This window comes from Rhea pennata, chromosome 3 (genome assembly GCF_028389875.1).
Source record: "Rhea pennata isolate bPtePen1 chromosome 3, bPtePen1.pri, whole genome shotgun sequence".
In the NCBI taxonomy this organism is placed as follows: domain Eukaryota; kingdom Metazoa; phylum Chordata; class Aves; order Rheiformes; family Rheidae; genus Rhea; species Rhea pennata.
In genome coordinates, this window is record NC_084665.1 from 18,328,789 (window position 1) to 18,347,575 (window position 18,787).

The following is an 18,787-nucleotide window of genomic DNA, read 5'->3' on the forward strand; positions in this document are numbered from 1 at the left end:
TAAAGAATTATGAATGTACAACTACAGTCAGGGCTCTCACTACAGACCACTGAGAGTAAGTACTCCGTTTAGTATTTAATAGTGGCAGTTCAGAGCATGATTTATTCTGTGGTTATTTACAAAGTTCACATTTGTTTAGTCTAACAAAAGCCCCCAAGGAATGTGCATCAGGGCAAATGTACAGGAGGATTTAAGAAAGCTATTTTTAATTCATAATGTATTAATAACAGGGGGAAACAATCTTTTCTAACAAGTGAGAAAGATTTTGTTAGAGAAATAGTAGATTCCATTTTATTGTTATTAAATAATCATAAATTCAATTTTAAATAAAACAAGTTGATTGCTTCCAAAAAGTAGAGAGATACACAAGGCTAAGCCTTGCAAAAAACCTAACACTTCCATTATAAGACGCTTCCTCACGGACATAAGAAACTTAACATCTAAATGATGTTACGGCAAGATGGCCAGGGAAACACAGGAGAAACAGCTGTGAAGATCTGGAATTGAATTATTATTGAGTCACTGGAGGTGTTCTCCTTCCCCACTAAAATCAGAAACCAGGGGCAGCAGAACTGACTCCTGCTCCTCTTTGCGCCTTCCTGCATGCACAGGAGACACAAGGATCATTTCTAGACACATGGCCTTTCCCAGCCAGGAGAATTCAGGCACCAGCTCTGTTGAACTGTCCAAGGATACTCTCCATGTTGAGGACATGAGGAGGGACAGCGGGAACCACAAGCGGCTGTTAGCCATCCGCATAGTGAGCTACTACTGCTCTTGCTCAGCATCTGCAGGCTACTGTCAGAGGCAGCTGGATGTCCCTTTTTATTTTTCTTCCACAGAAGTTGTGAAATTATCATTTTCCCGTTGACACAATTGGAGTTAACTACAATAATTCAGAGTTCTATGTGAATTCACATTCACAGCGACAACTACATTACCTGAATGGCAGACACAGAAGGCATTACCCACCCTAACAAACTTCAAACGTAATAGTGGGCCAAACCCAGCACTGCTCACACATCTATATTACGTAGACTTCAGAGACCTTGCAAAGAGTGCTACGCAAGGGCACTGCATCTTAATTTTATACTCCCTCTGTCACTTCAGAATCAAGTAGAGAGGCTGGAGAAACCACACAGGCCGTTAGCAATATTTCCTTTGGGTTCGTGATTCCTGGAGAGGTCTTCCTGAAACCCCTGCGGTATTACAGCGCTGCACGACCCCGAGGGCTCCTAATTCTTCCTTAGCCGTAATGTGCTGGACTCTCACACTTCTCAGGCTTGACTGAGAACAGACGCAGCTCTTACGGGAGATGTTACAAGAAACATTACCCTTCAAGGTAACTATAGTCAGAAAGTGACACCGAATGGAGAACGGAGGTCACACCTGGTAGGGAGGGCTGTTCACTTTTTAAAAGACCCTTAGTTTCGTTCAAATTCTCCCTAATATACTGACACTGGACCTACTTAATGATCTAAAACATAAATAACCATTAATTCTGGCAATTCAGAGCCGTGTACTACAAAACTATAAATGAATCAATAATGGTCTAATAAATGAAAGATGCAGAACTGACTGTGCAAAAATGTAATTAAATACCTCCTTCCACCTATAAATGGGGACATCAGCTTTAATCTTCTTTCTAAATAAAATCAGGTAACTACAAAAGTCTTATTTATATCTTCTTGTCTTTCAACTCTTTTCTTCATGCAGTTTTCTCTGGGTGAGAGAGGCTAGCCTCTACCAGTCAGGTCCAGAAACACGCTCTTCTCCAATGAAACTGAGGAGGGGGGAAGCCCTCCTGTTGGGCTCGATTTGAAGATAATAATCCAAATTTGATTCTGTGTGTATAAGCTATACACATGCAACAACATACAGGTTAATACCTGGAATTTCATCAAAGACTGAAAGACAGGCATTTGAAAAGATTTGATCTGTGTGGACAAATCTAGAAGAATGTCTTAAAGGATGTACCCCAGCCATGGAGATTTTTTCACTTGCCTAGGTGAAGAATAGGATACTGTCAAAAATGCTGTTTGTGAAAAAACATGCGGTCTTCTTAAAGAAAAAAAAATGAGGGGCAGTGTTTTATTTTGCATTTATTGATGTCTTTCAAGACTAATTAGATAGCAAACAAGAAAAGTTAGGATAAGTTACCTCTGCCAAATAGAAAATGAACAATTACTCCCATATATGCAGTTTATTACTATTTAATAGGTCTTGGGAAAGAGTAACACGTATTTCTAAAAGTAACTTTATATGAAAGAAGTTGCTGATCTGAACTAACTATTCACAATATTCTGGCAATACAGACCCTTCTTTAATGCAAGTAAGGGATATAAATGTTATTTATTTATTAGTAAGTCAACAACACAGAAAACTGTACTCTACAGCCCATACACTATACCCACTTTATCACATCATTCACAACAGACATTTCTACAGTAAAATTAATTATTCTGCATTTTAATGCAACTGGGACCATACTATACTACCAAATACTTATGTATAGATGTGTGTGTATGTGTATACACATATATACAAACACACACAAACATACACACACAATATACATAGAGAGTTGTTACAGACAGTTCTCCACAAAGGATGCATAATACATATTTGGATTTTAAAATATTTGTAATTATATATGCCTACTACTTGGGTCTGGAAGAAATATAATGCAGTCAATTTACAGCTTTTAACATAATTCCCTTAGTATGCAATTAGCCAGGTAAATATTTCAGCATCATCCTGATTACAAAGTAGTGTTTCAAATGACAATAAAGAGAGATCAGGAAGGTCACTTCAGTTATAATTGAGATTACAATGATTCATATGTTAAATATAAAAAAAGAAACAATAATTTATTTGAGTTCACAGAAATCAACTGTATGCAAAGAAAATATGGTCACTGAAGTGACCAGAAAAGTTCTGGAAACATCTAATGAAGTAGCAACTAGAGTATTAACATGAAGCAACAAAATAAATGAAATAAACATGTCAGTGATTTTAGAACCATTTTCTAGAGACCACATCAGTAGATAAGGCCCCAAGCAGCTTCTCCACATAAGAGAAAACCTTTTGCAATTAAGAAATCATCCGCACCAAAAGAAAAACAACTAAATTAAAATTGCACATCTGTCTATACAGATAGATGTAAATAAGCTATTACAGAACTATCTCTCTTCTTCCCTGCCCTTACAGAATTTTTAAGTTGACTGCATTACTGTTTGAATAGCCCAAATCAATCAACTGATCTCTTTTATTGAGGGATTTACTGGTTTGAAAGTTGAAGACTTACGTCATCCATAAAATCAATCAATGAGGATGAAGAGGAAGAAAACGAATCCTATTTTAATGAAAACAGCAGGAAAAAAAAAGAGAAAGAAAAAGGGAGAGAAAGAGATGGATAAAGAAAACTGTTCAGTAAAAAAAAAAAGAAGTAAAAATAAAGAATTGAAAATAACTAGCACCAGTAACAGTTACTTCCGAGAAAATTTTCATTAATTGCCTCTATCAGGGACAATTAAGTGTTAACTGTCTACCCACATAAAACCAAATGTTTTTTCACCCTTCACTCAATAAAGCATTCCTACATTCCAATAGGATCTTTATTTTAAAAATAACTTGTAAGAGAAATGAGTAAAAAAAAAAAAAATTAGTTCTGAAGATTTCATCAGAGAACAATTATTTAGTGAATATGCCATGAAAAGTAAATTAATTTTGGAAGCTTAACACCACCAGGGATTATGTTTTTTCATAAATCCATATGATGAACTTGTATAATCACCCCCAAAAAACAGAATGAATAGGGCAAAATTTTAGGCTAATGTGTAACTTTAAAGGTGATGTCTTATCCCCACTGAATTCAGTCTTAATTTGATAATCAATTTGAATACGACCAGTATTTCATCCCAGTTGCTTTTGTAAGAGAAAAATGATGCATTGCTTACTTTTTATTAAAAGGAGAAGATATGAAAAATGTGTAGTTTAATTTTAAATTTTTATATCCAGCTTTTCTATCTACATTAATATTTTGTCCAAAAGTGACAGAAGAATTTAACAGTGCTATTTTTTTATTGTATAGGATCTGTGGAGAGGAAATGAACAGTAATTACTTGGACTTAATATATCTTTGTGTAAAATGAATAAATTATGAAAAAACTTTAAAAATATACAGTATCTATGACTTATGGAATGCATTCAAGGATTATTTACATTTTCATTTTTACTACACAAGTATCTGCAATACATAGTATTTTCCTCAACAAAGAGTAAGGTTGCTTGAACACTTCTGCTTTATATGTTCATTAGGAAATTGGGAAAAATTCTGTATACAAGATTCTAAAGAGAATTCACTGTGATTACTAGCACTCAAGAGAAGAGACTCAACACTGTAAATAACAATTTTCACATATTGTTATATACAAATACAGATGGAAAGTGTGATTAAAATACAGTAGCAAGCTCTAAGCAATTATGCCCACAATCTGCATATAACAGCAAGAATAAAAAATTCCATTCACTAACAAGAAATTTAAATTGCTGTACACTTACTTCAAATTGATCCAGAGCAGAGGTAGGCGCATTCAAAAATGCCAAGAAAGAATTCTGTGAGTCTTGGTGCTTTACACCTAGAAAACAGCAGCAAGTTTTTACGCTACAGAAAAGTGACCTTTTCATGGAGGACCTTTGCCGTGCTGAATCAGGCTTTGGGTATTCACCTGAGCCATTACTTTTTAATGAACTACCACATTTGGTCTGTTTTCCAGAATAAAAGTTGGTTTTGTTTTTGTTTTTTTATATATATACACCCACTAAGCAAGTAGCATATGTCTAATTAACCTCTTCCAAACTACGAAGCGTGATGTGGATGCAGCTTTTATTTTCGGTATGTGCGTGTCCATTACACAGAAGGGCCAGGTTCCTCACGTGCTGACGTCCATTTACAACACACACTGAATCACACACAGGTGTGTACACTAACACAGCAGGTGTCTGCCCTGATCACCCTCCGGCTAGTCTTCTGCAAGAAGACAGCTTTAGCAAACATCAAAAATACACAGGGCAGGCTCTTAGGGGAACATGCCAAATTTGCAAGTAATCTGGGTTCCTTGACCCATACTCTAGGCTCATCTGCTACCACCACTTCTGAATGCATTAGTGTAATAGAGTCCTGGTTAAAGCTTCAAACGCTTCTGCCTTGCTACACCAAAGACTGGTTTGCAGCCAGCGAGCAGAACAGCAACCCTGCATCCTCCGAGGCCACAGAGGTTGGTGTAACTTGAGTGTAATTTGAACGTGTTTTGTCTGATCTTTTTTAGCATAATTCAAATCCCAGCATGGGTGTATTTAATCACATATGCATATAAACCCTAGCTGCCTGAACGATATGGACGTATAACATATACTTATAATGACCAAAGGCTGCAGGAATGTTTGCAGCTCAAAAGATTGATGCAATTACAACTCATCTTTTTTTTCTTTTTTTTTTTCTTTTTTTTTTTAATATGTATTTCAGTATCTTGCTTTACCTGGCAATACCGCCCTGCTTGTTCTAAATACAACCCCACAGCCAATAAGATGAAAAGTTATAAAGAACCTTTTCCTTTTAAAAATATAAATACACTAAAAACCTACTAGAAGACTAAAACTCATTCTCAACTTACTCTGTATTTCACAGAATCATTCTTTGTGTTTTTCTCCATCCTGCTAGTTTTCCAGAGTATATTTACCAAGAGGAAAGGATGCACATACTAATCTAAACAGTCCCTTCCTAGAAATTAATTACTATACATAGGAAGTTACTCTGCCACTGTCCATTGACTGCATTTGAATCCTGTATATGGTTCATCATTCAAATATTAATTTATTTCTACTTACAAGAAACAATCTAGTCTAAAAACAATAAGGATTTTGGATTAAGGTATGTTTCTATCAAAATACTTTTAAAAATTCCAATAGAATAGTATTCATTTACTTCTGGCAAAAGCAAAATAATTAACTTTTCCTTGAATCATATATATTTATCTCTATTTCCACAAAAACAAAGTTTTAACACTGGAAAAAAACCATGGTAAAACATTAATTACAAATACTTAACAGATTGTAACCATCCATAATATTTAAGGCATTTCAAGAATCTATAAATGAAAGCTAAAAATGACAAAGTATCATCAGGGAAATGCTACCAAGAGTTCCTCTACAAGAACTCAAGTAAGTATAATGCTGATACCAGTGCCAAGCATCAAGACGAACTAACAGTAATTCCCTAAATTTTATTAGTTGATCAGCACCAGTCATTCCTGAATGTTCCATATAGGCTTATATTCTTTCACCAGTCAACGAGCACTATACATAGCATATGAATCTTAGTTGCAATACATTATTGATTGACACTGCATGAGCTTATAAAGGCTGAACAATATTTAATATCATTATGCAGCAATTGTTGCCAGAGTTTTGGAACTTCAGAGTTCAGTTTCCCTAGAAAATCCGGTAATTCAGTTTAGCTTGAAAAGTGACTTCTTCCTCATGAACTGTAGGATACAAATATTACAACTACCATAGGAACTGAAAAGAATCAGCCAAATCATTAATCATTTCTCAAAGATTTTTTAATTTCAAAATTACCAAAAAGTCTCCTCCAAGCAGCAATGCTAAATACTATCGGACAGATGCAACAGAAATTCTAGAAGATACTCTTACACATCTACAACAAAGCAAACATGACCACATTGGTCACTAAGTGGTCACAAAGCCACAGTAAAGCCATTCCAGAAACCATGAGTGCTTCCATAGCTGCTTTTCTTAGCATAGACAGGCCCAAATATTAATAAATGAAGAACACATTGATTAGTGATTAGCCATTCCCATCACAAAGGGGGAAAAAAAGAATTATAAATTCTTCTATATTTCTAACAGTTTTCCCGTCAATCACTGTACATATGGCAAATAAAAATAATGCAATAATGCAATTTCAATCCAGATAATAGCTTACTGGTTCAAGTATATCAACAAAACTGAAGAATATTATAAGTACTTATTAGAAGTGCAAAAACAACTGCTGTGGGTACATCTTACCATGCATACTTGTGCTCACACTTTGAATGCCAAAGTCTCTTGGTATCATATATCCTGTACTTCACTTGCAAGATGACACATTTAATTGATAAGATGTACCCACTAATGTGAAAAATGTTCTTATTTACTTGGATATCAGTTGCCATACCCTTTTCTGATCTAAGCTCTTCTGTCTCCTTTTTCAGTCTTTCAATATCTGTCAACAGTTCCATGTTCTTCTTCTCAGATTCTTGCAATTTACTTCAAAAGAATACAAACAAAAACCCTATGTAAATACTGAGAACCTGTGATATAAGCCTCTCTTTTTTTCCCATCTCTGCATGTTATTTGGACTACTACTCAGTTAAAATCAATGCCCAGTGAGTTGCAAGTCAAATGAAGAAAGACATCATCAAATGCAAGAATTAATTTAGAAATTTGTTAGGAGCTGTTTAATATGGTATCTTAAGAAACAGAATTAGTAATTAACTGTTTCTGTTTACCCTTTTGGTAGGCTCATGTCTCTAATTTTTAAGTAACTGTGTGAGCCTGTAACCTGGGAATGAGAAAAAAAGACCACATGTATTTTTAAACTTGAAAGCAGATGTTTAATTTGTTAATTCACCATGTCCGCAAGACTAATAGATTATGTTGAACTATTTTTCTTCTCAGTTATTCCAGTTAGTTGTTTCAATGCTTCCTGATCCATGGCAGACAAGTACAACTAGTATGCATTTCCACAGTACCCTCTTTGCCTATCAAAGCAAATACTGCCTAGTCTATTCTTAACAGATCTCACTGCTGCCCATTACCATGTCTTCTGGCCTGAAAAATACTAATGTAAGGTGGACAAGGTATTCCCATTTTACAGATAATATCCTGGAATGTCAGCTCTGTCCAGCTGATTTCCCAAAGATGCAAAACAAGTCAGTGCTCCTCAAATACAAGTAAGAGGAGAAATTCATCACTTTGCTTGTATTTGAAATTCCTTTCTCGCATCCTATTCTCTTCTCTGCTAAGGGCCCTTTCCTCCCCTTGTACTGCCCATCTATGTGCTTAGATACTGTGCAGCATGACAGGTATGTTACTGTAAAAATTATTTTTATAGAGAAAACTGTAAGAGAACAGAATGAACATGAATTTAAGGGGAGGTTCAGAAATCCTACTTCAACCTGCACCAATTCAAAGAACTAACATTGCATCTCCAACTCAATGGTATTCATAATTTGGAAATGTAACTATCAGTAACTATTAGTATACTGATGGACCAATTTTCTTCTCGTGGCATATTTGCCATGCTTTATTTTAATTCAAATTTTCACATATTATGAGAAGTATGCAACCAAAATGTATTTTGCATTTGATGATCTTTTCGCATTTTAGCTATTAAAATCTCTTTGCTTAATAAATTGAGTTAAGAACTTGTAAAAGGAAACAGAATAGCAGCCGAAGAAATTCATGCCTTTCTTTTTTCAGCAGAACATGTAGTGGTTAGCAGTAGTGCAAGCTCATTCATAAATGTGTCTCAAATCCTGATTTGAAGGATTCTCTTGTAGGTACAGAAAAGCAGATGTTCTGTCTTTGATTTTTCTGTCAAAACTAGCAAAGTAAACAACAGGAGCTAGTTTCAACTGTGGGTGTTACAAAGAAGATTCATGCCACTTAACCTGTTTTCATAAGGTGTTGAGAAATTTCCTTCCTACTAACTCTGGGGCACTGCTGACCTGAGTTGGATTGAAGCTAGAGACATAAAAATGAAATTTCTCGCTACTAATCCCCCGCTTCAGCCATTTACTCTACTCAGGAATAAAAATTCATAATCTTACACAGGCACATCTTATTACTCTGCAAATCAGTGTGCAATAATTGACTTTTATCAGCTAACCCAGCACAGCTATCAATAGAACAGAAAAGAATACTTTGTAAGATACAAAAACAAACTCTGCTTGTATTTGAACTTGTTACAACTAGGCGAGATTGTGTTGTTAAAGATAAGTGTCTCCTGAAAGTCTTCCAGATCTTCCAGATTCCAAATTTTCACAGTAATTTTTCAACTGATCTTACAATAAAGAGAGATATGGTCTTTTTTTCCCATTTGGATATAAGAAATTGACATATCATTCATTATCCATTTTTGACAGGTAAGATAGTTAGAATTGTAGCTTGATGACTCTCCCTAGAAAGTGTCATAGCCAATGACCATTTAGAACAATTCAGTCTTACCACTCCGTAGAGATACAGGAAGCTTTGACTTTATTCAACTCATCTTGAATAGCCTGTTTGGCTCGGATTTCAGCATCGAGAGCTGACTGTAGTTCCAACCTTGCTGACATATCTAGTTTTGCAAAGCGACGCATCTTCCAGGGCATATCCTAATAAAGAATAAAAAGAGGAAGAATAAAGAGCAGAGGGAAAGAAGGCAGCAAATGAAGAATATAATCAACTTCAACAATTACGTTCTTCAGTCTATTATGTTTTCAACATAAGAGTTCATCAATTCTGAAACACCGAAAAATCCCCGAGTATTATTATTGTTACAATTTTTAAACTCAAGTTATAAAAGGCAAGATGACTGTCTTATGCTGTCATAGTCTCCAAAGCAAAGAGACTTTAAATTCTAGTTTTGATGTTCATTCATTCAAATGACAGTTATGTAGACTCATGCAAGAATGTTCACATTTTGTCAAAGATTTCAAGGTTTTCATGATGTAAAGTATCCTTTCAACAAATCTATATAAGATTTTAAAGTAGCTACCTAACTAAAATCACAGATAAAAATCACTTGACTTGTTAAATTAGTTGATAAAAATTTGCTATTCAGTTATTCAGAAGGGGAAGGAAATTTAACTTTTGAGTTAACAGTAACAATAACCTGCAGACAAGTTATCACTGGAGTTGAAACTACAAAATTACTGTTTATTCAAACCAAAAAATTTCTGAGAGATGGAGTTAGGAGTCTTACAGTTGCTCTTGCACCCAAACTGGAGTTCCTCAGGGCCTCTAGTTCTTCCGTCATTTTGGAGGCCAAGGCTTGAAGATAACCTCGAGCATCTTTTTCATCACTCACCCTAAACAGTATGGTAGAAGAAAGCAAGCATTTTAACCAAACAATTTAAAGAAAAAGCAGAACTCTCTTTAACAAAGCAGTAACTAGAAACAGAAAAAAGCAGAATGCAAAATCAAAATCAAAAAAGCCAGGAGAACAGAAAAAATGAAATACAAAACCATATAAAACTAATCTTTTGCTGCTTTGCAGAGTTCCATTAAACAATATGCATGGCTAAGACCAGGAATAAAGAAAAAGGAACTAAATAGCTAAATAAGTAATAATGTCTAAGTATTACCTAAGTATAAATATCAACTACTTGAAATTCAGATTGTGTCAAAGAAATCTTTTAGGTTTAAATCTACTTTCAGGGAAGAAATTAAAACAAATGCTATATGCAATAATAATTAACTCACTCAAATAGCATTGGAACTAGTGACTTTCTTTCTGAGAACTCTCTTGCTACTGAATCAGTTGGCTATGAGAACTACTCATTAAACATTTTTGCTATTATTTCAAGAAATAATGATTAAATTAAAGAGAATCTAATTCTAATCTTATTAAACAGCGTAAGCCAGGTAAGGCTCTCTTATCCTGTGAACTTTCTTTCTATCAATACAGGCTTTCTGAATGTAAACACATCAAAGAAAAGGCAAGTCTGTTTTTCAGATTCTTTGATCATCAGTTAAAAAGAAAATTCTTTCCTTGATTAACCACAGCAGTAGATTCTTTTTTCACTTTGTCTCAGGCATTAACATTGAAAAGAAAGTTGCTAAAACCTCAAGGAAACTGAATAGCTTATGAGAAAACCTTTAAAATAAAAAAAAAAAGAGGGGGGGGGGGGCAAAAAAGCACATTTCCTATCACTTTAACATGTCTGGCTCTGAATATACTCAGCTTATCCATGGCAGAGTAAATTCTGTTTTGCAATGCCTAAGTCATAGGCAAGCAGGTCTGAGAGAACAGTAGTCTAACATACCACAGCTTAAGTCAGAGTTACCTCTATCAACTCTAACCACAGAAACGTTTCAGGTGTGCTCTAAGTAATGGTCCCTGAATAGTTTGAAATTTGAATAATTTGAAATTCTTTTCCCAAGAAAGGAAGAGTACAGTTTTTTCTGCTTTGTGCAAATTACCTTCTCCCTGTCTCCTGATCCTTCCTTACTACTAATCCTGAGGAGACTGGACCAGAGGTGAGCAAGTTCTCCAGAACTGAATGATGAATTTGTCTCCTAATGACCTCTGCAGAAAGGGATGTTCCCTCAATGCATACCAAACAATTTATCTGAGTGATGCTATAGGGCTCATGCAGATAGTAAATACAGAAAAGGTACAATTTCCAAGTTCACAGTTCATTACTAAAAACAATTTAACGTTTCAATAAAGGTTTCTAGGTAGTCATCAGGAGGCAGTAAAGACAAGAGAGCACAAACTCTGAACTGCCATGGGCACAGGAGGGCACTGTCATACCGTCCTTTGGCAAGATTACGGCGTAAATACCATAGGTTGAATATTTACAAGTTGCAGTGAGGTCTGGATATAGAGTTTTAAGACTTACGCAAATTTTAAGATTTATAGAAGGAAAAATGCTTTAATATAGAGGAAGCTAATGCAAACACCACAGAAATTGCCACAAAACACCCATCTGAAATAAAAAAATAAGCTTTTTTATTTTATTTTGGGCTTTACAGTCTTTCCCTTCTGTTTATAAGGGATGGGAAGAAACGTAGAAGAGAACCACGTTCTGTTTCTGTTAAAGAAAATGAGAATTTTAATATGAATGAGTCAATATTTTTCCCCAAGGTATACTAGAACATAATAAAAGCATCATATAAACTTTTTTCCCCCATAACATTCTGGATGAAACACATTTTGAGTGGCAGATAAAGATGGTTTTGTCACATGCTCAAATATATTGAAAGTATAAGACTGCTATGAAAATTAGAAAAGAGGAAAGATGTGAGAATTAGCACAAAATGCACTGGGAGGAATATAATGGAATGCATAATAAAAAGAAAACAGTATAAATACAGACAGAAAGTGTGAGGCTTTCAAGGTGAGAAAGTGATTTCTAAAATCTTTTCTGTTTTTGTACATCAAGAAAACTTAACGTTATTCTGATCTTCTCTATTTTTCATGACATACAATCTTTGCAGAAGAAAGCAGCAATGTCAAATTAAAAATAAGTCAGCACCTTTTTAAACATTTCCAATTAAAGCTTATAAATGCTAAGCATCCAATCATGGCATATATATCTTTCCTCATGGAAGATGAGGAATCACTTCAGGTATTTGTTTCATAAAGCACAGAATTTTCAAGCTCTGAGTACTGGAAAGCTGCAAATGCAAAACCTCACAGAGATGTTTCACAGAACATGTACAATATAGAAGATAAATATATATATAAAAGGCAGGGGGGTTTTGTTTGTTTTTTAAAAAAATCTGTATTTCAAGCAAATCCCTCAGACTATTAAAGATGACAAATATAAACAGTTAGTACAACTTTGATAAAGGTTTGTTATCCACTAGATGGCAACATTCTCTGGATAATCATACATATGTTGATAAAATATTCTATGAACACAGGAGTTTTTGGAGCTTTTTGTTTTGTTATTATTTTGCTAGGTGTTTTTAGTTGATAGGGTTTCTTTTAAAAGATAAAGTAAGAATGGTAAAGTTACTCTTACTAATGTTTCATTCCTTGCTTCTCTTTGCAGAGTCCTAATAAACATAGTAAAAGACCTAAGAAAGGAAAGTTCTTTAGACACTTGCTTCTTTCCTCAAAATTTAGATTAGGTTAACTCTTCTGTTCTCATGTATAACTGAACTCTCTTAGAAGGTTAGTTCATTAACTATAGAACTATAGTGATATAGAGCAATTATAGTGAGAGTATATAGTGTATACACAGTACAAATTCCTGTATGATTAAAAAGCTGGCTCTTAGTTGGAGCTGTTGAGAAATTTATAATCCTTCCATCTATCACCTCCTCCCCCAAAACTGCATGAAAAATGATCAAAATCCTGATAAACTTCAAATAACCACTGACAAATACCTGACATTTTCTTTGTCAGGCTGCTGTGTAATCAGATTTCCTGAGCCTCAGCATCTGGAATATTTCTGTAATACAAAAGGAACCCAGAAGACTAGAGATTTTTGCTAACAAAAAGGGGTCTTGAAGCCCCTGGACTCTATGCCAAGCTACATCTCACTTCATTTAAAAAACCTCAGAACAATCTGAGGCCTATGACTCCCAATTCTGTTGTAGTTTCTCAAAGCTTTCAAATTTCTGTCTTCATGGAGGTTTAAAACCTCCAACTTCATTTTTCCTCCCTCCTTCTCCAAAACAAAATTATAAAATTCTTTCTCAAAATTCTCAATATTTCCTTCTGCTCCTAAACCCTGAAATCTCCCCCACACCTCTAGAATCTCTATTTTACAGATAATTAACTTCTGATTATTTTTAACTCAAACACAATGCATCTCAGAAATTTTCAAGTTCTGAGTTTCTTATACTTGAATTTCTCCAGAAGTTTTGCTAGTTATTTGACATATCATTACACACTAAAGTCTGTCCCACAATTTGTGTGTGCTTCTTCTGAGAGCAACCAGGTTTCAAATTACCTTGGGACTTCCTAAGGTTTGATTTAGCATAGAAGTTATTTTTCTTTTTATAGAAAATCAGTAATTAAAATAAAAATCAACCACACTACGGTTGGCTGGAAAGACCTCTAGATTACAATGAGACTATTAGCTGAAACTTCTGAGTACCAACAGTTACAGCTTCTCATCTCACCTGAACAGAAACATGATGTCCAGTCTATGCATGGATAAATGAGGTAGAGTTTGCCTCATCCATCTATGATGATACAGAATTCTTCATTCAATTTAGATGTCCAAGCCTCCTTTACAACTGACAGAAACAGAGACTTCTATAGTACTAGCCACCTGATTTATCTTTGCTGTCTACCATAGGACCATTCTAAAATTAGGTTAAATGTATCCCACTCAGAGAGGTTAATAACTTAAGATTCTTGCCAAGTACTCTGGGAACCACTACCAAAGATTTCCACTGACCTCCTTTCTGCAGCAAATCTGAAATACAGTACCCATGGCTGAAGGACTCATTTTTTTCAGTGACTGCATTAACCTAATACGCAATGAATCTCTTCCTCATCTGCCATAGGAAAATTTATAGCTGACTATATAAGCCTCAATATTTCTTATTCTTGCCAAGGAATGATGAGTATTTTGGATAATATAAGCTTGTCAATCTAATTGTCAGCCATTATGGCTGAATGATCCATGAGAGTCTATTGCCACCACATCGGAATTTGCAGTGAAATTTTGATTCAATTACATATTAAAAAGTTGGTTATGTTTATGGTCTCTTGGAAAACAGTATCAAAAATAAAAAAGTTTTGGACATTTGCCAGAAGTAAGATGCAAAAGAGCACAATAAGGAAGCAGCGAAAGGCTAAGGGGAATGTGATAAGCCATTAAAATTACTTGCATTCTATAAAAACTAAAAAAAAAAAAAAAAAAAAAAAAAAAAAAATTAAGGTGTCATAAATGTGATGTGAACAGGTGTGGATTTCAATTCCATGTTTTTCTTAAGAAAAGAGTCTTGTAACTGCTTAAATAAGATTGGTTTCCTTTTTCTTTTACAGTGTTCGTCACTGTTACAGATGTTTAAAATACTTAATATAGTGCCCCTTGCCCTTTGTTCAAATGCAAGAAATCCCAAAATAAGGGCCTAGTTTTAGTATGCAGTGCTGAACTCAGTGGATAGCTGATGGAACTACCACATTACCAGGGCATCAAAAAGAAAATTTAAACACAAACTGAAAAAAAAAAGAGAATTTGAGACAAGATACGGCTTCACAATGCTAAACAAAATTTAACATAGGCAGATAGAATTATGGAGAAAAATGAGATGCGTACAGCAATTAGAAAAACGTTTGCCTTGATTACAGCTTTTGTTTCTTTAATGTTTGCTGAGAACACATTTTTAACATGAATCTTGATTTTTTAATCCTCTGTCATAAAAAAAAAAAAAAAGAAAAAGAAAAGGATCAGCAAAAGTGGTCTCTTTAGTTCTGAAAATTACTTCACGTTCCAGATCCTTTTTCACTGAGTGTTTTTTAGAGATTACAAAAACCGCAATCCCAAGCTTCTTTTACCCCCTCTGGCATGTCTGATTATATGCAAGATACTTTATCATATATCTGAACCACGTCAATACTACATTCTTAAAATATTACACCCTCATATAAATTGTCTTAATAGCTGTTGGTATATTTTTACATAGTGTCAAGTAAAACAATCCAAAACTAAGGCTGACTTGGCTTTTTCCAGAACTTCCAAGTTTTACGAGTGCTTTTACATGTAAATGTGAAAAAAAACAGGGTTTAGTTACCTTGGTGCATTAAGACAGATAAGTATTTCCTTAAAGCAATCAAAAAAATCTCCAGCAACAATATGGAATGTGAAATAACAGACTTTTCTTTCTTGTTATCTTGATTTTTTCTTCTGAATAAATAAAACATTCTGATCAACTACAAATCATCTCCTTTTTGGAACAACCTCAACGTATTCTTTTATTTCAGTGACGCAGGCAGCCAATTACACTTACAATTGTATGAGAGAAAAGATTTAAAAGGAATATGCACAAATTAGCCCATTTTAAATTTTTAACCTCTACTATGAATAGAACGTACTGAGATGCTACGGACTTGCTAACACATACTGGAGCTACGTAATTTTATGTAGCAAACACTGTTCAAAACACTTCCAGAAACCCCGAGTACAGACTCTTTTTCTTGATAGGCATCAAATAGTTTTATTCAAAAGCCAAACTTTCTCCATATTTGGACAACAAAATTATACTGCCATCAGAAAAACGTCAGACTAGGATTCTTTAAAAAACGTTTCCCATTTTTGCTTGGATGCAATAAGTTAAATTATTTAGCTAATATGAGACTTGAATGAATATGTCTGAATAATCTCCAAATACAGACTGTTTCCATAGAAAATGTGTAACTTCAACAAAAGTATTGTTGCTGATGTTACTTGACTGGAATTGTGTTAGTCTCCACTGTTCTCCTTGTAGAAATCACATAAAAGTTGCACTATCTGGGTGTTATTCTGCCACATGCAGAGCAGACGAAGGAGGCGAACAATGAGACACAAATCCTGCCCGCCGCTGCTTTTCCCAGGGTGAGAGCAGCACATGACTCCCTGCAGCATTCCTCCAAAGCCACAAGCCGCACCCAAAGCCTAGGAGTCTTTGGCCCTTAAAACAGCTGTATTTGCAAAGACAGTTTTGCTCTTAAGGAGGAACGCAGTTTTCTACCTTTGAACATAATTAAAATCTCAGGCAAAAATATAGCAGAATCCTGGATGGGTATGTAAGCACTTGCAAGTGCCACATGTAAATGCAAAATTCAGAACAGCTTGACCACATACTGTCTTTTACCAAGGGCTTCTGCAATGACACTAGAGCTGAGGACTCACCACTGGATGATCTCAGTGATTTGGGCTTCCCAGTGGGCCACAGACTCCTTTTTATCGGCCAGGTCTCTCATCTCTTCTTCCAGCTGCCGGTTGTTCATACTTAGCCTTTCAAACATGGCTGTGAGCTGAATGAGAATTTAAACAGCTTGTTAAATATATAACTTCCTGTGACCTCTTCCTCTTATTGACTCAAAGTCACACGCACACTTGGGGCATCTGCATTAAAATTGGTACACCCTCCAGAATAAATGCCATTTAACAATAAAAACCAGAATTTCTTCTTCTCATGTATGGCCTTAGTTGTCCTGAAAGGCCTTTTTTAAGGACTGGAATATATTTTTACTCTAATAAATTAGTTTCCTGAGAATTAGCCTCTAAATAACTATACAGTTCTTAGCAGGTTTCCTTGTTGCACAGTATAGAGAAGACATGCTCTGTATTGAAAAATATAGATCAGAAGTGCAAAGCAGGAGCACAATATTTTTTACATCTCAGATAAAGCAGCCAAATCTCTCCCTTTTTTTTCAGTAACCATGGAGAATGAGAGGCTTAACACATACAGCTGTGTGTCAGTACTGAGATCCTGCAGGTGTCTCACCTTCCCCTATTTTTCATTTTAGTCATTGCAGACAGGGATATGAAATTAAATGCACATCTGAAAGTACAATATAGCATACCTAGCAATTAACCTCACTTGCATTCACAAAGCTGTCATTCATACATGCACATTCTGCAAGACAAAAGCACGAGCTAACCTGAGTCGGTATTGGGGACTAAACCTCCATTATGCTAAATAATTATTCACAAAGTCATAATGGCAACCAGAGATCAGACAGACCTTTCAGGAAGGCCTGCTTAAGAGAATGAATCTCATATGAAAGGCTTCTTTTAGCAATGAAATAAATTAACAAATCAAAATGATGCAAAAATACCAATTTTTAATCTAGTCTGCCCTTTTTACTCGTAATATGACTACTTCACTGTGTATTTATCATGTAAGTAGGCTTATCATGCAAATAGGTCTATTTCTTAAATGTCATTTGACAAGACAAATACAAAGCCAGGCAAATTAAAAAAAGAAAAAGACAAAGCAGAAAAGCTGTCAAACTGACTAGTCTCTCACTATTCTTGAACTATGCTTATATAAATCTTATACTGGTATGAAAATATACTTTAATTTGAACATTGACGTGCAAACAACCTTACTTTAGAGAACACTATACTTTCATCATATGTTAAAAAAAAATAATGCATTAAAGGACAGAAAAGCATAGCAAGATATGGCCAATCCATAATGAACCTGAATAATCTGTCAAAATAAACAATAAAAAGATAACCTAAAAGCATGAAACATACTTATTCCTTGCTCAATACAATCCTCAATTAAATTGCCTTATCATTTTTATTTTTTTAGTATCTCAAAGCAACACTTAATCTCACTATGCAGGGCATGAAGGGCCCTGCTATTTCACAATAATTGACATGCAAATACATTCTATGTAATCACATCATTAACTATATATTTTTATATTTGGCTCATACATGCAAGCCCTCTTTGTCTTAAGATGAACTCTTGACAGTATCTTATCAAACTACAAAACCACAAAACTGAATTCTCACATATATATATATATACACACACACGCACATATAAGTGTGCACATATTCTCAAATTCAGATGCATGTACATACATGCAAAAGATCAGTTAATGCAATTCTCTACTTAATCAAACTTCAATCAAAATTTCCTGCATATTATTAAATTCTGCTGCCAATTAAGAGTTATTTACAGACCATAATAGCTCTACATAGCATTCTTATATAATTAAGACCCAGCTAATCATCACTCACCTTATCAAGTTCATTTGAAAGTTTTTTGTTTTCCTCTGTTAGCAGAATCTTTTCTCGTTCGTATTTCTGTTTGAATTCTGTTTCAAATTCTTCTCTTTCACTTTGGCTAAGAAATAAAATGAAGCACAATTAAAAGGTTTCCTATTCTGAAAACAACCCCCCGTATTATTTACTTAATACATACAGATTGATGCACACTGTAGCTGAAAGAGAAGTACTATATTGTTAATCTCTCAGTCTATTAAAAGTAAGTAAAGAATGTGTTATACTCCCATTTTAGGACAGTAAGACAGTCTGTTGAATTTTAT

The 18,787-nt window shown here is 34.7% G+C and overlaps 1 protein-coding gene across 4 annotated transcripts in view; it reads right to left on the reverse strand.

Moving 5' to 3' along the window:
* CDC42BPA (CDC42 binding protein kinase alpha) overlaps window positions 1-18,787 on the reverse strand; it is a 189,569-nt gene that overhangs the window by 39,082 nt on the left and 131,700 nt on the right. For all 4 annotated transcript variants that reach the window (XM_062571730.1, XM_062571729.1, XM_062571732.1 and 1 more), the window contains 6 exons: window positions 18,480-18,585; window positions 16,629-16,753; window positions 10,031-10,136; window positions 9,292-9,440; window positions 7,238-7,329; window positions 4,564-4,640 (listed from right to left, as the gene is read on the reverse strand). In XM_062571730.1, the coding sequence (XP_062427714.1) occupies window positions 4,564-4,640; window positions 7,238-7,329; window positions 9,292-9,440; window positions 10,031-10,136; window positions 16,629-16,753; window positions 18,480-18,585 (655 nt within the window). The remainder of the gene's footprint in view (window positions 1-4,563; window positions 4,641-7,237; window positions 7,330-9,291; window positions 9,441-10,030; window positions 10,137-16,628; window positions 16,754-18,479; window positions 18,586-18,787) is intronic.